At 37.4% G+C, this 25,602-nt stretch overlaps 2 protein-coding genes across 2 annotated transcripts in view; one reads left to right on the top strand and one right to left on the bottom strand.

The window, feature by feature from the left end:
- Positions 1 to 2,345, top strand: part of ryr3 (ryanodine receptor 3) — a 126,952-nt gene extending 124,607 nt beyond the window's left edge. The window contains exons 107-109 of the mRNA XM_088002273.1: positions 576 to 676; positions 748 to 799; positions 1,488 to 2,345. Coding sequence (XP_087858399.1) covers positions 576 to 676; positions 748 to 799; positions 1,488 to 1,583 — 249 coding nt within the window. The 3' untranslated portion in view covers positions 1,584 to 2,345. The remainder of the gene's footprint in view (positions 1 to 575; positions 677 to 747; positions 800 to 1,487) is intronic.
- Positions 1 to 25,602, bottom strand: part of aven (apoptosis and caspase activation inhibitor) — a 44,709-nt gene that overhangs the window by 5,956 nt on the left and 13,151 nt on the right. Inside the window, exons 3-6 of the mRNA XM_015008486.2 lie at positions 3,890 to 3,960; positions 3,658 to 3,753; positions 3,055 to 3,328; positions 2,511 to 2,678 (exon numbers count right to left, since the gene is read on the bottom strand). Coding sequence (XP_014863972.1) covers positions 2,542 to 2,678; positions 3,055 to 3,328; positions 3,658 to 3,753; positions 3,890 to 3,960 — 578 coding nt within the window. The 3' untranslated portion in view covers positions 2,511 to 2,541. The remainder of the gene's footprint in view (positions 1 to 2,510; positions 2,679 to 3,054; positions 3,329 to 3,657; positions 3,754 to 3,889; positions 3,961 to 25,602) is intronic.

Here is a 25,602-nt window from a genome sequence, read left to right as displayed (position 1 = left end):
CTCTAACTGCATTTTCTCCCCCCCAAATATTTTAGAAATGCAGAACCAAAAACTTAGAACAAGACTGTAATTAAAAATAAAAGAATCACATTGAATTACATTTACAACTTTAGGCTTTTTCAGAATAAAAGTCTAAACACAAATTCAGCTGTTTTTTAGTTAAACAGTTTGGGGTATAGTCTAAATGAATATTTTTTTATTTTTCTTCTTGCTGGATGATAAATTGTCCCAGTAATTATCGCGATAAACAAAAATATTGTTGTTTTTGGACCATTTTAAAGTAATATAAGACAAACAACACTTAGCACTGGGAAATATTTTAATATCCAAAATGGGACGTTAAACACAGCAGAAATAAAAACCACCTACAACCAAAACCATGATTAAAATGGGTTATAATGTCTCAATAAGCAAAACTGCATTTCAAAAAATACTGCAATGGAAATTAGCGATTAATTTATTGCTCATTTCTCACAAAATAAAAGTGGGGATACAGAGAATATATACATAAATGTACTTAAAAGTTCTAACAGTTTCTAAAATCCAAATATGTAATTCCCGATTGTTTCCGTCAGACCAAATGCTTCATCTGCGGCATCGGGAACGACTACTTTGATCGGACGCCTCACGGGTTTGAAACTCACACCCTGCAAGAGCACAACCTGGCCAACTACCTGTAAGAGCAGCAACACACTTAAACTCTGAGTACTTTACGCATTTTAAATAACTCCTGCCCTCCTTGTGCAGGTTCTTCTTGATGTACCTAATCAACAAGGATGAGACTGAACACACGGGTCAGGTACGTGAAAACCTGTTGGTGCCTCTGCACACTAAGACAGCAGAGGACGGACAGGAAGCTCCGGCTCCAGGTCTTTACTTATGCAACATTTCAAGTGGGCTGGAATGTTGCAGGGGAATGAAGCAACGCGTGGGCTCACTTTGACAATTTCGGTGCACCTGAGGTTTAAGTTGCTTTTATTTGATATGCAGCTACTGTCAGTCTAAGCCAGCGGTGTCCAAAATGAGGTTAGGGGGCCATTTGTGGCCTCAACTACAGGATCCAGTTTGGACAGTTTTTGTTTTGGGCCAAATCCAGATCATGAACGCTCTTAAAGGGCCGGTTGTGCCAGAATGTATTGATAAAAAACATGTTCACTAACTGTTAAAATATCATTGAATCCTTAAATAATACTATTGAACAGCTTTTGGGAAAAATGTCTTGAATAATCTGCCAGTGGAACGAGCCTCTATTTGTAGCTACAAAGTTACTTTTAAGTTAGTTCACTTGAAATAAGACAAAACTAAGATATTTGCGTTTTTGCAGCGTACACACTGTGCTTTGACTGACCTGTTTTGTTTAGCTTAATGCGCCGGAAAATACGGCATTGATCAGATAAAATAAAAAAGTCAGTGAAGTTTTACACCACTGGTTTCTCGCCTTGCTGAATTTTTCATCCCAACCGGACGTTTCCCATTTCCTCTTCCAGGAGTCGTACGTGTGGAAGATGTACCAGGAGAGATGCTGGGACTTCTTCCCGGCAGGAGACTGCTTCCGCAAGCAATACGAGGACCAGCTGGGCTAGGAGGGGGGCGGTCCGCCCCTCCCCTACTTGACGTCGCCCTGTTACCAGAACCTGAACGCATTTTGAATTCTACCGCTCACTGGACGCTCCGGATTTGTGCGTCCAGTGAGCGGTAGATGCCAACGGCTCATTTATGCAAAGCTCTTTGTTTTGATTCTGACTCACATTGCCTTTCCCACCTGCTTAAACCCACCATGTGTTGTGTGTAGACATCTGAAACACGGCTAAGGGTTACAGCATGACGACTGAATGTCCGTAAATGCACAATTTCTCGTCAACCTGAGTGGACGTTTGCTCCTGGAATGGATCAGTGCTGATTGAGTTAAATGATTTGCCTTTTCAACGCTGGCTCGAGCGTGTAACGAAACGAACGTGGTTCCTTCAGGACCAGAGCCGAATCTGTTAGGTGTCTATCAAGTGCCAACGTGCCTTTGGAAGAATTAACTATGCAAAAACGAGTCTTTGTTCCTCTTAACACAAGCAGTGCTCTAGTTCTGGTCTTAATCACATCGGTTTTTTGGCTTTTAAATGAACAAAAAGAAAACATTTGTTGTATAAATCTAGACATTTCTTGTGTAAATGTTGCTTAGTTTGGTTGTGTTCCTACTCTGTGGTGTCCTGCCCACCCTGCACTTCTTCTCCACAGTAGACGAACCCCACAACAGAGGAGAGTTATGAAACTTGGTTCAATGATTTATTGGCTGAAACTGTGCGGCCATTTGTACGTATGTAGGAGGAAAATAATAAACTGATGCAATATGATATATTGTGTCCTCTGTAGCCTGTTTGACCATCAATCTCTGGCAGAGAAACGTACGGTACTGAACACAGGTTGGGACGCCCTGACTTCGGAAACATGCCGGCTGTCTTCAGCCAAAGAAATGCAAGACATTCCTGCAAACCTCACAGCGGATGGTCCTGTTTTACCTCCAGTCTTTAAACTGCATCTTCTTCATGGTCAGGAGATCATGCTGTCCAGCCAGTCCTCCAGGTCCTCCTCAGTCATCGCCTCTTTGACCTCCGCAGCCTTAGGAGGGGCTACATCCTCGTCTAAAGCTTTTTCTTCCGATGCAACTTCCTTCACTTCTTCAAACCCTTCAGAAGAAAATATTAAGGTAGAAGAAAGTTTGAATCCACACAAGATTAAAGCATCTCGGTAACATTTCATATACAGGGCTGGGCGATAAATATTCAAAAACCGAAAATAGATTTAAGTTAAACTTTGACATCAGCACACGCAGAGCCGTCATCTTGATTTTCAGCTTCTAATTATTTGGACTTTGAATTAAGTTTTACTCTACAACATAATATCAGGGCTAAGTTGATTTTATTTTTTAAATTCTGAGAATAAAATTCTAATAGTGAAAGAACTAAGGACACACAAAAATAATTATTTGTAAAAATTTAACAAATAATGCTTAAAAAATCATCAGTAGCATCAACCTGCAGAACAGGCGGTAATAAAACTTGCCTTTCTCTGGAGATCGTCTCTCCTCGTTTGGACTGCAGCTCAGCTGATGTCCTGCATCATCTGACCCGGGTTTCTGTAAACCAAGTAGCTCATCCAGCTCTTCATCACCCTCCTCCTCAGGCTTAACGGCCACAGAGGAAACCTGGGAGTTCAAACCCACTGCTGGTTTCTGACCGGTACCGAGGCCTTTAAAGGCAGCAGACAGAGGAGGAAATTTGGGTACTTCCTGTTTAGGTGTGAGGCTCACAGCTGGCAGCTCTGCTGGTGCCGAGACCTGAAACATGAAGACAAAGAGTAAATACCTTAAAGAAATTATTTAAAAACACAGATCAGGATAACTGGAAGTAATTTTCCACCTTTCTAAACTTACAGCCACAGTTAAAAACAAACTGTGTTCTTACAGAGCTATGCTAACGATGGCTAAGAAAAGGAAAATCATCATCTTAGAAGCAGCTTCTCATAAAGGTTATTTAATTCCCTTTATACACTTGTTTTAAATGTCAAAGACAGAAATACCTTTAAGTGATAACCTAATTATCTTTTACGCCACAACTTTATTTCAACCACTTCAATTCCACCTGAGACGTAAGAAAAAGCTCCAACCTGAACCAGTTCAGCTTCCAGATTCAGTCTCCGATGGAGAGGAACTTGTTGGAGACTCTGGGCGAGAGCAGGAAGGTCCAAAACCACCGGCGACATCTGAAGATTAAAAAATAAAGAAAATCAAACGCCTCTGAAAGGAAAAGGCAGCACAAAGACTCAAAGCAGCCATAAAACAGAAATCATGAAAAGGTTTTAACACCCTGATTTAGGTTAATGAAAGTGAAAGTTTGACCTGATTGGCTGTGAATGGATCCGTCTCCCAGTCCTTCTCTTCTGCAAACCGGAACTGACTGAACGAATCCCCTGGAAGACGAACAGAAATAACTTCATGAGCATCTGTTTCAATTTATTCGTCACTTTGCTGCAAAAATATCTGAAAACGTTTCGGAAGTCAATCAGCATCTTTGTGTGAGCTGTTGGAGAGCTACAGCAGCTCCAACTTTTCACAACATTAACAGCAATAGCTCTGGTGTGCAACACTCCACAGACACCGAGAATGTGTTATTAATAAACAGAGTCAGGGTGCTAAAACTCATAAAAAATAACAGAAAACTTGTGGTGTTTGAACGAGACACCGCTGCAGCAGAAAGCTCAGTGAAATCACAACATCCAGCACAACAAGGACACAGTGTCAGGTGTGAAGCACCACTCTGCCCGCTTCGTGCATGTGGTTATCTCTGCAGCACTGCAGAAGGATGTCACTTTGGGTGGAATAAAAGGCCGCCTGTGGGTATTTTTACACAACATGATGAAAGGCTGCCTTTGTTCAAAAAGCAAGCTAAAAATTCTTAAATGCAAAACAGAGAGGAAACAAACAGTAAGTCGGTCCTTTCTTTGAGGCAGAAGGAGAAGAGAAACATTTTAGCTATTAAAGAAAACAGACAACAAAACTAAGACGTCTAAAAAAAGAAGAACTGCAGGAAAATATTGACCCTTTGCACGTGACGTCACCCTCTTACAAACTGTTCCCGCTCCGCCATGACGGACGTCTAAACAACCAATGGGTCAAAAAACACAGAAATGGACGTCCAGTATCTCTTTTATTAAGTTGATTTGACAGTAAAAATGGTCACAGGATGAAAACCAAACTTGTCATTTTACTGTAAAATCCTTTAATCAGGAAAGACGCAGCGGCGATGGATACCAGCCGTTAACCATAATGACCGTTAGCCCTCGGTGTAACCGCGGATTTGTAGCGAACACTTTACAAGAAAATTATCGTTCATAAACTTTATAAATAAGTATGATTAGAAATATATGAAATGTCGCATTATGGAGAAGGTCCGTGTCTAACCCTTAGTAACCATGGAAACAATGCCGCATCGTCACGTAGCCTAGTACGAAAAAACGGGTTAGCATCTCATCTTTTGTACGGCTGATCCGGTGTAAAGGGAATCGCTGTTTATGACAAAGTGACAAATCATGTGGTGTGAATTCAGGGAGAGTTGGTAATTATATCAACATGTCAGGAGGGAGGAGGAATGGGTCGGTTTCTAAGCTAGCTATGTCCAACTTTTGTAAATACCACTGTCTATGAGCCTCAACCAGGTGTGTTACGTTCACAGACAAATTAGCTCGACGCTAACAAGTAGAAACCATGAATAAACTGGCAAAAACAAGTTTGGAAAACAATTTCAGTAATACTCCCGATTCTCACTTCCGACGTCAATCATGGCGGCTAAAATGATTTAGTGACGTAGTTGCAAAGGGTCAATATCTGCAGCATCAATATGATTGTTACTATCTATATGGAAGACCAGAAGTGCAAAAGGAAAGATAGAAAAAAAACTGCACAAGCCAACCAATAAAACGAAAACTTCAGGTTGATGTACCAAAGATCTATATATATATATATATATATATAGATATATATATGTTTAATTATTAATTACAAGTGATGACCTGCGTCAGAATCATTTGCTGGCATCAAATTTTGAACCAATTTTGAACATCGGCTGGACACAACACAAAATTATTTTGAAGAATAAAAGTACGTACCAGGATTTTGATTTCATTATCAGAGCTGTAGTTTTCTCAAACTACAGCTTTCTGTGGCTTTCAGGGGGAAAATGGGACACAACCAGAGGACTGGAAGATCAGGTTTCATTTTTGTTAGATCTCCTTGTTAAAGTAATGTCTATTTTTTATTCAGCCTGCCGTACGCAGATGGACAGTCAGCGGGAGATGATGTACGCCGTCGGTCACTGCTGCTCATTTTACTCTCCTGCTTTACACTCGGCCTTCATCGGCACCATCTGCAGTTGTCCTTGGTATCTTGGCTGTATGAAAAGTGAGTGAGGTCAACCTGCCGCAGCTACAGGAGGGCTTTGTGTCCGTCAGACTGAGTCCGGCTGGCGTTACGGAGAACACAGCGACTGTGACGCAGATGGATAAGAGAAGGAAATGTGAATGTCAGCTTGAAGTGAAGGCTCAACGACAGATGCCTTTATGTTCGGCCATGAGCGTGATTGATATCCGCAATAACAGCTGATCTTTTCGGGTCTTACCACATAAATCCTGCCTGGGGCGGGAGTGAAATCGATTTTAGCTCCAGATGCTATCTTAAGCTGATCAGAAGTCAACAGATAATATTTAGTGAAAAGCGGGATCTGTGATAACATGAAAGCAGGCGTTGATTTTGCAACAGAACTAACTAGAACCTAAAGAAACTCAATGCTATCAGACTGTAACATAACATAGCCTAGAGTCAGTATTTACGCTCATTTCAGATCTAATAAATCAGCAACTAGAAAAAGCAGTTTTTAGAAGACTGAATGGTAATGTGACGAGGTCTGTTATGAACACGAAGGAGTCTTCATGAATGTTTACGACTGTTAGGAAGCGTCATTCAGTAAATAATGACACTTTCAATGCAAAGTTGCACTAAAGCTTGGATTAAAAGTCCATTAAAATGGCCAGATTTGCATTATTTGGATAAAAATTTCATTTAAAGCAAAGGGCCGGTTGTGCCAGAATGTATTGATAAAACCTGTTCAAACTGTTAAAATATCAATGAGTTTATTAATTAAATAATATTATTGAACATCTTTTCAGTCCCTCTAAGATTTTGTTATTCTTTTTGTCAATCTTTGTGGCACTAATCTGGAAATATTTCCAATATTTGCGCTTATTTATGACGGTAAATGCAACTTTTTATTACTTTCTGTATAAATCATGGACTTTAATCTGACGTTAATTAAAGCTGCTGTTAGTAAGAAAGTAAGAAGGTTTTTGACAATTTCTGAGAAAAATCTCCAATAAACTTCTATAGTTTTTAGCACAATTTGTTGATTTTGCGTGAATTTTCACAGTAATTCCCAAGAAACTGGAGGGACTGTAAACGGATAAAAACTGCATTGAGAACATGATATTTAATCACACTCAGTGTTTAGAATCTAGAGGGCCACATAAAAAGCTACGGTGGACTGGATTTGGCCCACGGGCCTCGATTTTGACACATGTGCTCTATAATCACTCCCACTCTGTGGCGATCCACTATAAAGCATAAAACTATGACGTCACATCGTGAGTTTGACCGAATATTCAGTGAACTTTGGACAACGGCTCAGATTAAAGCTGCAGCAGGTATTAATTTGCACCGTTTATCTCATAATCTTTTATTTGGAAATAAATCCCACCATCAGCCCACACAGTCAGTTTTCTTCTCCAGCAGATTTATGTTTCTACAAAGTTTCATTTTACATTCAGATATAGGCAGAGACGCAAGTTTGAGAGAGCACATGAGTCACCTGATAGCTGTATCCCTCCAAACTTGGCTTCATTATGTAACAGATGATATAAGAGAGAGAATAATAAAAAGCTAAGGATGTGAAATGATAAGGATCTGATGTCATTTGATTCCTGAGCTGCACTGCTGATCAAATAAATGTAAATCAAGGCCTTTAAATTATCATCGGTTCATTTTGGAAATACATTTATATGAAGAAACGAGAGGAAAAGTCAGAGACGTAAACGATCTTTGGGGAAAAAATATCTTTAACAGTAATTATTAACTTCAGAACTTAGTTTATATGTTAACATATTTCTTCATTACTTTTGCAGGAATTTCATTAGCAGCTACATGAATTAAAACAAATTAAAATCATCATGATGGAAATCCAAAGGTGCCAATAATCATGAACAATAAAATATCTCATTTACTGATGTTTTAGATTGGTTTAATTTACTAATACTGCTTAGACCAGTCAACATAATCAATACATCAACATCAGCTCTTTATGTCACGTCAAACTGGAGGCCCATGGGCCAAATCTGGCCCACCGTAGCTTCTTATGTGGCCCAATAGATTCTCGACTAAATGTGTGATTAAATTATCAAATCAATGCAGTTTTTTTCTTGTTACTGACCAATTACAGCAACCAGTCCCTCCAACTTCATCAGAATTATTGTGCAAATTTACACAAAATCAACAAATCACTGTACTTTGTTGCGCTAAAACATAATTGGAGTGTTTATCGCAGATTTGTCTCAAAAATTGTCAAATACTTTCTTACTTGTGCTAAACAGCTGCCTCAGCCTTAACTGATAATATTGAACTTAAAATATAATCAAATAACCCAATAAATAATATATACAGTTAATAGATGCAACAGATATGTTGTAAAAACATATTTAAAAAATACCTTGTTGTGGTCTACGTGCGGTTTTAAAGAGTTAATAGCATCTATTTCTATTTTTGATTATTTCTTGTTTGATTATATTTGATATTCAGACTTTTTAAAAACATGCAAGACACAAAACAAACCTTCGTATTTATCTTATTATACTTCAGTTTTATAATGTTTTTGTGGTGTGCAATAAATGCCACATACAGATTGTAACATACTAAAATAAAACGGCTTTTGACAAAACAGTAGGAGTAGCATAAAATTTAAATAAATTAAACCAAAATATTGTTTTAAAACTCCTGTGAACTTATACATTTTTGTAAATGATAAATCTGCAATAGATCACATCTGAACGAAAGAGTCTGCCGACTAAATGAAAAGCGAATAAATTGTGTAACTGATTCAAACTCTGTTTCACACATTTTTTTTCTTTTTTCTCTGGACAAATCTTGTCTAAAACTTTGCCGGTTAGTCAGCGGAGGCACAGCAGATGCGTGGGCGACGGCTGAATGAAGTCCAGAGCACATTTGTGTTCAGGCCGCTAAAAGAGAAGCCACCATACGCGACGCAGACCACATCTGAACGAGGTCAGCGCCATCCGCCGGATCCTCTTCACAATTTAATGGATTAATTAATGCAAATGCTGCAGTTGGTTTGACTCATTCATTTACTGTTTCCTATTGATGACAGTGATCTTTGTGAATCTACACCTCCCGGTGGCATCAATATCCCCAATTCTGTTTTATTTATTCACACCAAGTCAGTTTTTAGATAATTATATGATGCCGTAAAAACAGCCTTGTGATCTAAATCCCAACTTTCTGTGCTAAAAGGTAAATCTGCATTAAAGCCAAACTGCGTCTCACTTTGAAAACACTTCAGTCTCTCACTCTCACATTCCATCTGTTTGGGCTCCTGCTCCTCTCTGTTTAATATCTTCCTAATCCTCCTCTTCCTCCCTCAGCGTCTTTGTTCGGTCTAACGCAGAGACCTGCTGATGTCTCCCACCTACACCGCCTGTGTCCTCCTGATCTGTGTCCATAGAAATAGCATCTCATGTCGTACCGACAGAACCATAGCAACAGATGCCAACCAAGACGAGAAAAATGGCTGTCAAATTTCTAAAACACAGGAAAGAGAGTCAGCTGAATGCAACATTTAATAAATGTGTTTGATATTCAGGTTTAGACCAGTTTATCAACACAACATCTTCTCTTAACTCATTGTTTTTGTTCCTCCTGAAGTGAAAAGGTGGCGCTGTTTTGAAAATGTGATTGGTCACAATAAAACCACAATCAAGTCGACTCGTGACGTTTTGAGTTATTTAAATGATAGAAAACAGATGGAAATCTAGAACTTTTTTACTACCAAGTGTTGTGTGCATTAATAATGTTTTAGGGGCGTTTGTAACTTAGGAACACAATAAGCACAAACATTTTCTTTCGGACAGTAGATGGCCCAACGTAAATAATTTTATTTTAGGTGTTGAGATGTAGTTAGTCAGCGTGGGGCACAGCTCTGCTCACGCATCGTCACCATCATATCGCATTCAGCAAAGTCACAGACCTAGATCTGCATACCTGTGGCATGTTATGTATCATTATAACATGCAAAAACAAAAGTTCTGCAGACTTTCCACTGGTATCTTCAGGTTTTCTTTTTAGTGACCAGGTCTTCAGTTATTTATCCATTATTTTTAAACAATCCTTTGGTAAGCTAACTGTAGTGTCGCACTTTGACCTGACGTCACAGCAAGTAAACGGTTAACATGCAGTTCCTGTCAGACCACTAGGGGGCACCCCGCAGACCACTAGTGACAAATACTTTCAGTGAAGAAAAACCCCAAACCAGGTCTGTTACCATAACAACTGGACGATAAATTGTTCCAGAAATTACTGCAAATAAACAAAAAATATTGTAATGTGGAGTAATATAATAATTAGGGACGATATTGATATCTAATATTAATATTTACCAATACTATATATAATTCGGTATTGTTTCAACACCTATAGAAAAAACCCAACCACAAACAGATAAAAAAATACTGGTTGTTCATATCCCAGTTTTTTTATTTTTTTATTATTATTGGATTGATTTCGATATGTTAAAAATCGGCTGATACTGATGTTGGTGCAAACATATCGTGGATTCCTAACAATAATGATAAAGTTCATAATCTCAAAGAAAAATACATTTTAATTTTGTGAAGGACACTTAACTCAATAATATCTAAAATAAATGAACAAAACTACCTAAAACAAAATAAAAACAGCACTCAAAATAGAAATGGATTACAGAGTTTCGGTAAACAAAAATCCTCTTTGAAAAATGTTAATTATCACAATGGAAATTAACAAGCTCATTTTAATTTACTATGTGATTAATTGATTTATTGCTTATTGAATTGAGCTCAACTGAAATCAATATTTAAAGAAGCTCAATAATCATTTATCATCTTTCTAGGATATTGTATAACTTCAGAGCCATATTAACTCTTGAAATCTCATGCTAACATATTTTTTTGTTACCCGTTTTTCACTTAGATTTTATATTTTGGTTGTTTTGTTCGCCCTCGCTGGCTTCTGCTCTTTTCCTGTTCCACTCAGCGCCGCCGTGTTTTCACCTCCCTGCTGTTCATCTTCATCCCAGCTCTGCACCCGCCGCGCTGAGCCTCGGCGTAAAAATAAGGACTGCTGGATCTGAATCACTTTAACTATAAATCCCAAGTTTTCGCTCCGTTTTAGACAAATTAACCTGTTGTAAGCCAAAATCATGTAGATGAGACTCATTTCAACTTCTTCTTACGCTCCAACTTCCCAAATGAGAATTTTCTTAAGAAAATATCTCATCAAAATTTTGGGAGTTTTTGTTAAACATGAACAAAATGGGCAAATTACAGACACATTTTAGGAAATTAGGATTTGTATTCTGATGAGGCTCATTTGTCTAAAACTAACTTTTGAAATAACATTTAAGAAATTCTTACTTTTCATTAAACCCAAGTTTTTGTATAAACTTTTTTTTTAAACCAGTCGCAGCTGAAACACATTGCTGAAAATCAGTAATAGATAAATAAGATAAAGCATAAAAAAGCAGTTAAAAAATTAAAAAACAATACCAATAAAAGCTAAGAATAATTACGTTGAAGGCAAATGAGTAAAAATAAGATTTCAGTCGGGTTTTAAAAAGGATCTGGTGTAATATTTTAATCTTAAATGGAACAACATCCTAATAACTGAAATATAGGATTTAAAAGTTTATATAATGTGTTAGTGAAATAAAATAAGTATTTTTCTAATTTTCTTTTAGAAATCCTATGCTTAAATTCCAACTACTTATCTGAAAAGATTTTTTATTTTGTAACATAAATTAACCAATAAATCCTCAAATTGAGAAGTTACTGTGAAACCTCAAAGTTCTTGCAAATGGCCGACTTTTTAAAACATTTTTATTCTTATCAACTAGCCTTCTAAAATCCATGGATTGGAATTATTTTGTTCTGAATATTAAAGTAACATAATAAAATTATTGATATTAACTGAATTTGTATCCTTTAAATTGAACTTTCTGTATCGTTAATTATTTCAGATTATATTTGTTGTAATTTGGACCAATATTTAAAAAGACAACAAAAAGTTTTGCTCCTGAACTTTTCAGTAGTGCTGTAATGAAAATATAACTTTGTGAAGAGGTTAAATAGTCCTGAATGAGTTTGTGCAGATTCAATATGTGGGTTTGTTGTTTAAATAATTTACACTCTGCACATCCACTGCTTCACTGAAGGACTAAACCTCTTCAGTCAAGAGCTTCAAAAAGCCGAATTTGGAGAGAAAATGGGATGTTGTTGGGGACAGAGAAACACAGTTTGAGGTTTATAGAACCTGTTTTATTTGATTTTATTTTTATGATGCTTATTTCCCTCATCGTCATGTTTATTTAACTGCTTTCACAGGAAATGATTCTGCTACTAAAGCTGGAGATAAAAGAAAACCTACGCAACGACATGTTTCTCAAAACAGTGTCGTGTTGAATCTCACACCAATTTTTGGCTCAAACTTAAAAATGTACAGAAACTATTTTCTAAAGTCAAAGCAGGTGGATTTGTGATAAACATGGACCTTGTTAAAGCGTGTTTATTTCTATCTCACTCGCATTGTGAAAACATGCATACCAGTTGTATATGATGGAGAAAAATTAAATAAAAAAAGATCCTTGAGTAGCGTCGAGTAAAACAGCTTTTTAAAGATCATTAAACATATTAGCTTGTTTGGGGGAAAAAATTACAAAAATTAAAATTAGGAATACAGTGTGTTCAGTTAAAAAATGCAGTGGCAATAGCTTAAATGCAATTAAATGCATCTGCAGAACCAAAAGTGGAACAAACTTACAGAAAACTACAAACCAGCCGAAACACTGAGCTGTTTTAAATATAGACTGAAAACCTGCCTGTTGAGACTTGCTTTTGTACCGTAATTAAGGAAAAATGTAAAATTCTATCTGTTTTTATGATTCTAAAATAAGCTACACAAAATTTTATTTGCGTTTGATTAATTTTTTTTATCAATATATTAAACTGAGTTCCTTTAGATCGAGCCTACAAACCCCATCTGTGGAACACTGAACATAATGGTCTGGAAAAAATTAAGAGACCATTTAAAATGATCAGTTTCTCTGATTTTAGTCTTTATATGTTTATGTTTGAGTAAAATGAACATTGTTCTTTTATTATATGAACTACTGACAACATGTCTGAAAAGAAAAATGTAGCATTTGCAGAAAATGAGAAATGGTCAAAATAATGAAAAAGATGCAGAGCTTTCAGAACTCAAGTAATTCAAAGAAAACAAATTTATCTTCATTTAGAAACAACAACACTAATGTTTTAACTCAGGAAGAGTTCAGAAATCAGTATTTTTTATTTTTTTTTGTTAAATCCAATATGGCCGACAGACGAAAAAGCAGCTCAGGAACATCCACTCCTTACTCCTTCTGTAGAAACTCTCAAATATATATATATATATATATATATATATATATATATATATATATATATATATAGTGACATGAAGTAATTTTCCAAACAACTTTGTATTTCTTGAAAATTACAACTGATCACTTAGAAAAGATTTTTTTACAAAAATGTTTTCATTTTTATGAAAAAACACTGAGAAGAAAATCCTGACAAAGAATTATAATTCATGCATGAACCAGAGACTCTGAATCTGAATCATCCAAAAGATTATTTCTATCCAATCAGAAACGATCTCAAACACACCTCGGGTCTCCATGGATGTGCGGTGTTGTGTACAGTGTTGCTAATACTTTATCCAAACTTTGTCACTGCTCACCGTCACGCAGTGCAAACACCGCAGCGGTTTACTCTGAACGGTTAGGATACTCCCTAAACACACAACCTTCACACATGAACCTGGAGCAGCCAGTAACTGAGCAGAACCAGGAGGTGAAACTTTCCCGCTGCTCTGTCTCCAGTAACACTTTGTATTGAAATGTTGACATTTTGTGTGACTGGAAGAGGAAAACTCATTCCCTGTCCCCTCTTTCGCCTCCATTTATCTGTAGATTAATGGTCCGACATCAGAGAATGATTTCTTCTCTTTTTAAACACAGCGTCAGCAAATCCTCGCAAGATACCAGATGAGATCAAGCGAAGCAGCTTCAAAGAAAACTTAGGAGCAATTGAACGCTATTACAAGCCTGACAAATCAGATTTGATCATCTAACAAAGTGCAGAGAGGATGGAAATATCTGTAATAACTGCACAGTGTCAGTTATTACAACTAAAAACCAGTGATCAGACCCGAAATCTGGGTGTAGAGACGACCTGAACCTTCAGAGCCATATAAAGACTGTTACAAAGTCGGCCTTCTATCGCCTGAAGAACATTTACAGAATGAGAGGACTAACATCTCAGGATCTAGAGCAGGGATGTCAAACTCATTTTCATTTTGGGTCATATCAAAAATCTGAATGTTCTTAAAGGGCCGGTTGATAAAAACCCACAGAACTTTTAAAATATTAATAAATAGCTGTTTGTTTAACATTCAATAAGTGTTTCTTAAAATGTAATAATATTGAAAATTTTTCCATAGTGATCAAGTCTCTCCAGGATTTGCATTCAAGTTTACAAATTTTATGGTGCCAATTTAGAAATGTTTACAAAGAATTTTTACGATATCAGCGGTAATGAATGATGTTAAATGTCACTTTTTATTAATCAGCGTATCGATGACAGACTACAACTAGACATCAAGTAAGGCAGCAGTCACTTAAATCCAATGTTTTCGCTCAATTTTGAGAAAAATGTGCAGTAAAATCAGAAAAAATGTGAGAATCTGTTGATTTTGTGTGAGTATTGCGGGTTTGTGAAAAACTGGAGGAAGTTATTGATGTAATTTGGAGTCGAGAGGGCCGCATGAAAAGCGACAATGGGCCAGATTTGGCCCCTCGGCCTCGTGTTTGACATCTTTATTCTAGAGAAACTCGTCCATGCGTTTATCTTTAGTCACCTCAGACAGCTGCAGCTGATCCGGAACGCTGCTGCTGGAGTTCTGACTAAAACCAGGAAGATGGAGCACATCACCCAGTTCTACAGTCCTTCACTGGCTCCCTGCAGCTCAGAGAATAGACTTTAAAATACTGTTAGTTTATAAATCACTGAACGGCTTCGTAAGGAAATACATTAAAGATCATCTGTTGTCATAGCAACCTTCCAGAACCTCTCAGGTCTTCTGGTTCTGGTTCCCAGAACCAAAACCAAGCATGGAGAAGCAGCATTCAGCTTCTATGCACCACAAATCTGGAACAAACTTAGAGAAAACTGCAAAACAGCCGAAACGTTGAGTTCCTTTAAATCTAGACTAAAAACCCACCTGGTTGGAGCTGAGTTTGAAACTTAATCAGTGAAACATTAATCAATATTTCTGATGTGCAACGACGGCAAAATGTAATTTGTATTTTTGTGTTTTTATGACGTGAAACACTTTGAAATGCCTTGCTGCTGAAATGTTGTACAGAAATAAAATTTGATTGTTTATGATTTGAAAGGTGAGGAAGATGAAGGGAAAGCTGTAAACTTTCCTGTAGAGTCGATGTTCCCGCTGAGAGCTGCAGCGCCTCCCTGTCACGCCTTTTTAACCAAACCAATTAGTCCGCCGCGACATGGCGCTGAAACCCACTACGCGTCGATAAATCACTGTCGGAGCTAATTGCAATTAAAATCCTGAGCAAACCAGGCGAGGCGATGAAGAGGAGCGAAGGTCTTTGCTCTTAACTTTTAATGGCGAGGCTGTGTTTGTGTCAAAGTCATATCAGTGGAGCGCCAATCCACCCGAGGCTCTGCTCTCATTAGGCGTGAGGTTTTTTATTTGTTTAGAGGCGAGAGGCTCAACCACTTCCTACTTCAAAATTCATCAATCATAATAAATTCCTGCTATCTTCTCTGCTGGACGCTCTTGGTTAAGAGCCAGTCTGGCACTTATACATTTACATAAATTGATTATTTGAGTCAAAACAAAAAAAAAAACATGAAAGTAAGATGACTTGTCCTGCTGCTAGCTGCAGATAATTACAACCCCGACTCCAGTTTCATTAATTTAGAGCTATTTTACTATAATAATCATATTATTTTACAAAAAAATTAAAAAAAATTGATAGACTAAGTGACGTATGTTAACCTGTTCAATCCATTCAAACCCAATAATATTCAACAGATTAGGATATGCGTTTGGAAGAAGTGTACTTATTAGATTAATTGCACTTTTTGAGAAATAAGATTAAATAATAAACATGCTTTTAATTAAGCCCATATTTCTGTATTGAAAATGTTTTTTATTGCTCTGATGTAAAACTTAATTTTAAATGTCAGAACATTACAGTCTGTGAACTGAGTTACAGAAATAAATTTACTTTTCAATAATATTTAAATTTATTCAGTAATACTGTACATCATAATTTATCCAAGTTCAATTTGTTACATAAAGTCAGATTTTAAGCGCTCTACAAAAAATCATGGGCAGATATTTAAATAGCTTTTTCCTGACACAATAAGCCAACTTCTCTGTCAATGTTTTATGTTGTATTACAGAATATTTTGCACATCTTTATGTGGACATTATGTGACTACAAATGTTATTTAGTAATAATTTGTGACTCCAAATATGCTGTTACTAACAAACCCTGCACAACTGTCGCCGTTTCAGCCTTTCTGTAAATTTGTGACATATTCTCTGATTTTTTATTTTATTTACTTGTAATTTAAATTTTTTATACTGACTGATTTGTAACTTTATTAAAAGTGATACAGACACTCAGGATGCTGGATAGGAAAAACTGAAAATATTCTTTTCTTTTTAATATAAACATATTGTGTTAAACTTTAAAAATAATGCATATTGGAATATGTGTTTACTCTTATTATTATTTACTACCATGGTATCTCCAATAAAAAAGAAATATTGGGACAACCAACCTACTTAATATCATAACAAAATTAAACAGAAGCCATAAGTTAACAATTAGAAACAAGATAAAATACTCTAATTATTGGGGAAAGAAAAATTGTCCCTGAAGCCACATTTTGTGATATTAGACTTATATTCTCTAAAGGGTTATATAAATACCTTAACGTTTTAACTTAACCTGTTCCCCGTCCACAGCTATTCATGCAGACAGATTTGCAGCCTTTTATTGTCAAAATAATTCTGTATTCAACCTTAAACAACAGTTTTAAAACCACACATTTTGCTTGACCAACCCTGCTAGTGTTTCCAAACCAAAAGAGCCACAAATCTTCCCCTACTTTGAAACAACATGCCGATATTTTCTCTGATATTTCAGGCCGGTCAACACTAAATATAAAACTACAGTTGTATGGTTGACATACAACTGGTTTGTTGTGACATGACTCCACAAGCGTAATGAGTCAGTCCTCCAGGAAGTCGGCGTCTATAAAGCAACTTGGACTCGTATTCAGTCCTCAGAAGTTTTTCCCACCAAAAGCTTTTCAGAACGAGTCGAACAGGACATATTTCCTCAATGAAGAGGCAAAATGCCTCAGCAGAGCGGGTTGTGATTCATTAGACGACTTTGCCGATTCCACTGGATTTATGGCGGCAGAATCCCACGAATGAACAGCTGCTGCTCACAGAAGGAGATAACCTCGTCTGCAAGTAAGCGCAGATTTTTATTCTCAGCTCATCTTTGTTTATTCGCCGTTTGGATAAGTGCGCTTCACATGCACAACTACATAGAAGTAACACAGTGATAGTGTCTGGTAGTGGTTATTATTGCTGTTGGGTGATTTATCCTGTGTTTTGGTGAGATTGGAAGAAGGGAAGGTGTATAAATAGTAGCATTGGTGCTTCCACTGCGCTGTATTATCGGCTCTAATACGTCATTTCTACCTGCTTGCTACAGCAACGTGTTGAGGGTGGAGCAGAGAGCTTTTGTTTTTAAAATAACTTTCACATTAACAACTCATTTTGCACATCGGCCTTTCTCAGTTTTTATTTCTGCAATAAAAACAATGGTGTAATCACTATTCCACTGCGTTTATTTGTCAATAACTGAGTTTGAGTCATACCCTCAGTGTCCCTCTGAATCGATACTGATGCATGTTGAAGCATAGAGAAGTTGCACGCCTGTCCAGTTTTGACACCAACGTACAAAAACACGTCCAGAAAACTCACTTTCTCTGGAGTACAAGTAGACAAAACATCAGTCTACATTTTCATTTGTTTTCCAGTTCAGAACACTATGAGTAGTTAAGTATAATTTACTTTTTGTATCTTTGACAGCAAAGAGTCCAAACTTTTGCATTCGCTCCAAAGGGTGTAAGTACATCAGACGTTTGATTCTGGTCTGTTTATTTCAGGTGTTTTGGTGATTTTGGTGCCGCTGGTTAGCAGGTCAAGTTACTGAACCACTATATATCCTCTGAACTGATTATTTCTACATTAATACGTTACTCTGTATCTGAGTATCTGATATTTTTCTGCACAATCAGCCCAAATTCAGGATAATGCCACAAAATATCCAGTAAGAAATGAAGCCGATGTATGAAAACCAAGAAGATATTGAGAGAAAGGCTCCATGCAGAAACATGATGGGAGTAATTTAAACCGTTCTGTTGCACTCAAAGTAAAACCGTCTCCATTCTTCCATCAAAAAGACAAAATAATCAGAGAGCGAATGAAAGGCTTTGATCACATAGTTGATCAGCAGCAAATGACTCCGACTTGGAGATTCACCTCCATGAATCGAGCAGATGGCGAGGTCTGCATGTCTGCTGCACAGAGAGAAGTCGATTCTCATTACACATGAAAACGTCTAGAGCAAACGTGTCAAAACTTATGGCCTGTGGGCCAAATAAAGGCCCACCGCGGCTCTAGAAGTGAATTTAAACATCATGTTATCAATCAAATCAATGCAGTTTTTATCCGTTTACTGACAAATCAACCTGTTCCTCCAGTTTCTTGAGAATTATTCACAAAATTCACACAAAATCAACAAATCCCTGAACTTTTTATGCTAAAAACTGGGAGTTTATTGCAGATTTTCCTCAAAAATTGTCAAAAACTTTCTTACTTGTAAACAGCTGCCTCAGCTTTAATTGATGTCAGATTATAATCCAGGATCCATACAAAAAGTCACATTTACCGTCATAAATAAGCTCAAGTATTTCCAAACAGATTCAGAAATCTTTAATAGCTTTCATGTTAAAGTGGCCTTCCTAGGTGTCATGTATTATTATTATTATTCATTAGTAGATGAATTCTATATATTTTATTAAAAAGTTCCAATGTAATCACTTTAAAATCTGTTCCTAAAAATACATTTGCAACATGACGGACTTTTTCTGTCAGATGCACTTCCTTGATGTTTTTTAATCTTTGCATTCAGGGAACAACTTTGGGGAAATTGTTAAATCTTAGTTCTTGGCTGAGACATTAAAAACATCAATAGTGACAGTTTTCATTTCCACTTCATGTGAGTGTCTGAGCAAAAACGTTATTTTGTGATTTTTACTGAAAAACATTTAAAAAAGAATCATGAAATCCTGGAGGGACTGAAAAGATGTTCGATAATATTTGATTTTAAGGATTCATTGATATTTTAACAGTTTGTGATCAGGTTTTATCAATACATTCTGGCCCAACTGGCCCTTTAAGAGCATTTATGATCTGGATTCGGCCCAAAACGAAAGTGAGTTTGACACCGCTGCTCTACAGCCGAACAGGAAAAGACTTTTCTGGCTACATTTCAAACTCGGCGTAGAGAAAGAAACTGACAAAGGAATGGGGAACGCGTCAAGAAAACATCTGACTCTCTCTTTACTGTCTCATTTTTCAATCAGTTAATGTAAGAACTAAAAATCTGACATAGAAATGCATAAATAAAACTTCATGTTTGCTGCTTAGCTCAACATACTTCATTAAACTGAGATAAGGAGTAGGATTAAACACGTGTTCACTTCTTCCTAAGCATTTTCAGACGATAATTATTTTGTTCCTGGTTTTTTCTTGTCCTACTTTTTCAAAAACCTCTTTGAAATAAGTTAATTAAATGAAATGAAACCAGTTAACAGAATCAACCATGAATTTTACAGTGTATCACAGGGTGTTTGGGAAAGATAATCTATTAGAAAAAAAATTAAGCTGAAGCAGAATTTTAAACTGATCCAAAACTTGAACCCACGTCCAGGAAGACATTAAAAATATAAAGTCCTGATCCGATACAAAGCTCAGACAGTTTTTAATCTATTTTACCAGCCTCTATTTGACTGATTTGTGAACATATCTGATTATAAGGTGAAATATTTAAATATAAATGGACTCAAAAGGAAGATGAGAATAAAACGCGTTCAGGCATCTAAATAAAGATCTGAGGATCGCCTTAAATAAGCACCAAACTCAAACAAAGCGTGACTGGATAAAACGTGACAAGAACAAAGTCAGAAATTCAAACACCACATCCAGACCAGTCACACAGGTTGGCGTCTTCACCTAAACCATGAAGAGACACAGAGAGTGATGCTGCGGTCCGGCTGAGTCAAACCAAACGCTCCGGTGAAACTCTGTAAAGGCACGCCTACAGGACATATAGCATCGCTCACCGTGTTCCCAGCTACGCACACACGCAATCCAGGGACGTCGTTTCCCCTGAAAAACCGCACCACTTGTTAGACGGGTTCTTCAAGGTCATGCGATGTTTTTCTTTCCTGTCTAGACTGATAATACAGATGCAACCATTTCCTTCAAGAATCCTAAGATTTTAGGGAAATTTTTATAATTTATGGAACTGAATTTTACCACCGTAAAATCTGAACGGCTTCTTAGGCCTTAGAGCTGCAGCTTTTATAAAAATATATCCTTTTTACATATTTGGTAAAACTATCCATGTGTTGTGACAGTAGGAGACGAAAACAACCAATCAGAGCCAGGAGGAGGGTCTTGGCGCTGTCAATCATGTCCTCTCTGCTGTTGAGGATGCTACAGCTAGTTAGCATGACCACCACCAATGGCAGATAAACCATTTTCCTGTGACAGTGATGCTGCATCCACAACGCACGCGCTTTGTGCGTAAAAAACACGTTTGATGCTTCAAGTTCGACGCGTGTGCATTTTGAAGTCAGACGCTTGACATTTTGCTGTAGACGTGTCAAAATCGCTCTAGTCAGGCCTTGAGAGGAAACTCCTTGGTTTACGTGTCCCTCAAACTCTTCCACTGTCTCCTGCATATTTCGTCTAAATAAATATATTTAACGTTTATTTAATGCGACTCAACGTTTCTGTACTCGACATCCCAACTTCCTCACTGATCCTCATCCAAGCAAGATCCTTTCTATTCCTGTCTCTGCAGTCATAACGTGATTGGTCATGGATTGTAGGATGAGAGCAAACAATTAGTTTATCATCCATCGTTTTTTTTTATTTTTTATTTCTGAGATCACATTGGAAAATGTGTCTCTGTTGATTGGTTGACGCTCTGCATTGAGCGGCAAAAGTTCGGATTTTTTGACTCCAGCGTCAGACGCACCTCAAACGCTCAAAACGCTTCAAATCGCGCAGCGAGACGCGCCTCCATATACACTCTGAATGTAAACCAGATGTCTCAAAAGGCGTTTGGTGTGAACGCACCGTAAGTTGTTTCTCTCCCATTAGCAGCGAGTACATAAGGATGATTGGCAGTGCTAAGATCCTCCTCCTGGCTCTGCTTGGCTGTTTTTCCATTTCTTCAGGCGGTAATAGTAGCTCAGGGAGGAGATCAAGATTATCTGTCTCAACATTGTGGCAGTTTTAACAAATATGTAAAAAAACAAACACTTTTTTTATATAAAAGTTGCACTGTAACTTTAAGAAGCTCCTAAAATGTTAGGATTATTACTGAGACTAAAAGTTTCTTAAGAGGAAGAACTTCCAGAAAACTGCAAAACAGCTGAAACACTGAGTTGCTTTTGAAACATAATTAATGAAACAATCAAGTTTCTGCTGTGTGACGACAGTAAAAAGTCATGCTCAACTGCTGACTGTGCGTTCAATGACTTTCTATTTTTATCATATAAAGCCTTGTTGCTGAAATGTGATATTCAAATCAAGTTTGATTTGATTCTCTGTAAAATGACCAGAGTATCTGTGCCAACGGCTGGCTCTGCTCCTCCGTCCTGTTTGGTTTTCGCGTCCTTTGATTCCACCTTCTGCATTGGTTTTCTTTCAGGTCAAACAAGTTTACACAAGCAGGGAATCACGGTGAATTGCTGACAGCCGAGTGTCGCCGTAAAAATGACATTTCCGACTCAATGACGATTTTGGCTCTGGATATTTCATTGTAATGCTGCAGTTAAAAACAGCAACCACCGTTCAGTTGCATCAAGAAAATCAAGTTGAGATCATAAATCCACAGAGAAGAGGCGTTTTAAAATCCCAGCCTTACAAACTTCAGAGACTAATATGAGCAGACAAGGGATTCAGAATCTATTCTCCAAGGGTAAAGGATGCGAGTTTGTGATTTTTTAATGAAGCATGAGAAAGAGCAATGTTTCCATGCAATTTAAAATCCCTGTCTACTCACCCAGATGGGTCATGCTGTCAGACGCGGGTCAGACGGCCCGGGTCATCAAGTCAACAGCAATTATCCCAGACAACCCGCTCATTTTTCCCTCAGAGCTTCTCTATAAATCTGGGTTTTCAAATGATAAAACAGAAGAACAAATAATTTAATCTCCTTCTTAAGCTCGTCTTTCTTTGCCTTAATGGCTGCCATTCATCTAGTTTTCCTCAGACTTACTTTCACATTCCAGATTAACGGGAGACACTAAAAGACAATCCAATCAATCAAGTTAATAATGTATTCCCCACATCAGGCAGATTATCATGAAAGTATCCCAAAGTAGTTACAGCTCCTTGACGTCCCGGGTAACTAATGACACGAGTGTCCGCCTGCAGAAAATTGTCTGCAAACTGTCTGATGTTTGTCTGACTGATGAGGAATTTTACGTTTGGTTGGCCACAGCTAATGAGAAACCTGAGTCGATGATAAAACCTGAAAATATTCAGAGAGACGGCTGAGGACGCGCTGCTGGTGGAAAGGTTCATGCGTCGCAATTATCGGTGCTGCTATTGTTACCAGAAGACGAGCAGTGTGGGAGGTGTGAAGTACACAAGGCAATTATCGTTAATTGAGGCTGGGGAGCGCACCATTAAATGACTAATTTGTTGGGTTTTTTATTGTATGAAACGTACCGTTTAGTTTTTTTAAATAACTGGCTCAGGTTTTGAAAATTAAACGGTATTACGAAGCATCGCTCTGATATAACTGCATATAATCTCCTGACGAAAGAAACTAAAGTCTGAGTATTCAGCTTTGTTTCTAAACAATGAAATTTCAGCTGCATCTCCTTCAACTTGTTTTTTCTGCTTCAAGGTTGAGCTGCTGTTGCCTGTCGTCTTGAACCTGTTTGGTTGTTGCACTCTGACGTCTTTCGTCCACAAGATTGTGTCAGAAGGTCAACTGTTTCTGAAATACTCAGGAACTGAGTATTCTGAATTTTGCAAGAAAAGATTGGCTCCGAGCAGAGACTAAGCGTGAGCGGGAGGAGAAGTTTAGAGGAGACAGACGTAGAATCCTGCTTTCAGACTGAAAATGTTTGCTCTCGGGTTTCTTTTTGGGTCAAAATGGACCAACATTTGAGGAACTTGGTCACCCGAATCTATGCCACAAAAGGAGTAAGGCAGTCAGTTCAGAAGGCAAAGGAGGCCCAGGTCAGCGAAAGTGACGTGTACCGGATTCAATAACCGATTTTCAGACTCATCCTGAGTTTATGGAAGCCCTAATCAGATAAATACAGCCCAGATGCCTACTGGAATACTTTCTAAAAACAATACCAACAATCTGACGCCTAATCATAATTAATTATGATTTTTATTAACCATAAGGGAAAACCACAAGGACTCCATAAGGACTGACTCTGTTTCCCAGACAGAGAACCAAGAGAGTGTAAACTGAAAAGCCGTGAAGTCTATAAATACCTATGAACCTAAAATTAAGACAAAAATAACATCAGCTGATTCATCTTCTTTGCTGCTGTGATGTCATTTCTTGTACTTGTACATTTAGTGAGTGCTAACGGCATTAACAGAAGTCCCTACAGGTTTCTCTGCAGAGTGGAAAATGCTTCCTGAATTCAAACACAACAACCTCTGAGCCTTTACAGCCGAGTACTTTGATTCTCAATGATTCATAAGGACATGTATTTAGTCATAACTTCCTTTACTTAACCAGATATTCCAGTTTCTGGAGATATTGTTCGGGTTAATTCATAAACAATTGACCAAAGTCCAAAAGAGAATCTCATGAGATTTCAGACTCGAGTGAAACAGGTTTCGTTTCTGTAAAAGTAACTCAATTTAGATTTTAATTTGGACACAATAATGAGCTCTTTAAGGAAAGTATCATCTCTGGTCACAACCGGGTACTCAAAAAGAGATGACCGTCTCAGTTTCTGCCCTATTGGTAGTTTTAATTGTTGGAATAACTGCGAGTAATGATTTGTTTCCACTTAAAACCAGCTTGAGCTGAATCTGGTGCAACTGAACCTGACTAAAAGCAGAAAGAAGAGTTTTAAAAGTCTGCACTAAAGAACTGCAAGTCCAGTGAATGATTATAACCACCTGCATAAAAATGATAGGTTGAATAAATATTGAATAAAAGTAGTCCAACCATTGAGCCCTGGGGAACACCCTTAGTTATTCGGACACTTGGTGACCATGATCCGGCCATTTGTATACACTGGAACATTTTTAACCATCTGGCTGGTTAAGCCTATTTGTCCAGCTTTATGGAGATTACTTAAACAATGACCAAGTAAATCGTTTAACAGGATGTGGAAAAAAGGAAGAAAAAAAAACAACATAAATGTTGTTTACATTGAGAAAGTCTACATAAATACATGTTTGAGTGAGTAAAATATGGGTTAATCACAAGCATTAATTTTGTAATGTTTTCTGAATGTTGAACAGCTTTATTATTGTTACAAAAATGTCAAGAGTTGCAAAATGTTTTTGTGCAGCAATAACAGCAGTTTGCAGCTGAAAACTTAATGTAATAGGTAAATCTGTGTGACTAGACGTTTGCTTTCCTAAATTTTCCCTCTCTGAGCTGCACAAATACATCATCGTCAGTGAGTGTAATATTTACTGGGTTATTATATTTCAAGTATCAAAATTTCATAATCTGCAGATCAATAATTTGCCCAGAGTGACTGGACACCCACCGCCCTGGATATTTTTAGTGACTGACGTATATTGTTTTGGGAGGGAAAAAATATAATCTATTTATTTGCTGCTGCATCACAGCATTACGTTGCATTATTCCAACTGCTGCAGGTTTCCACTGCTCCAAAAGTCTGGCCGTCATGCGGCCGCATTTCGAAGAATCGGCACCAGAAAGAGCAGAGGAGGCGCAGCAGGGTTTAGTAAATAAATAAGCTGGTCTGTTCATTTGTGTGGGAACATGTTTGCTTCAAACGTTCAAAATATGATGTTCTGTCTGCAACACGATAAACCACTTTGTGCGTTTCTTACAGGGATGAAACAATTAATTGGATCAATAGCGATGAACTGATTATTTAAATAATAATCAGCAAAACATTTCACCAAGACAGACGCAGTTGTTAAATTATTTCTTTATTAATGAAGAAGTACTTTGTTCATTGGCAGATAATTTAACTTTTAACACGGGAAAAATATCTTAACACGTAAAATAATCTGCCAATGGAACAAGAACTTGAGTCATTTAC

The sequence above is a fragment of the Poecilia mexicana genome, unplaced genomic scaffold (genome assembly GCF_051168715.1).
Source record: "Poecilia mexicana isolate PSO_F unplaced genomic scaffold, ASM5116871v1 scaffold_21, whole genome shotgun sequence".
Classification (NCBI taxonomy): Eukaryota; Metazoa; Chordata; class Actinopteri; order Cyprinodontiformes; family Poeciliidae; genus Poecilia; species Poecilia mexicana.
Note: the sequence above shows the minus strand (reverse complement) of the source record. Positions and strands in the feature narration are given on the sequence as shown.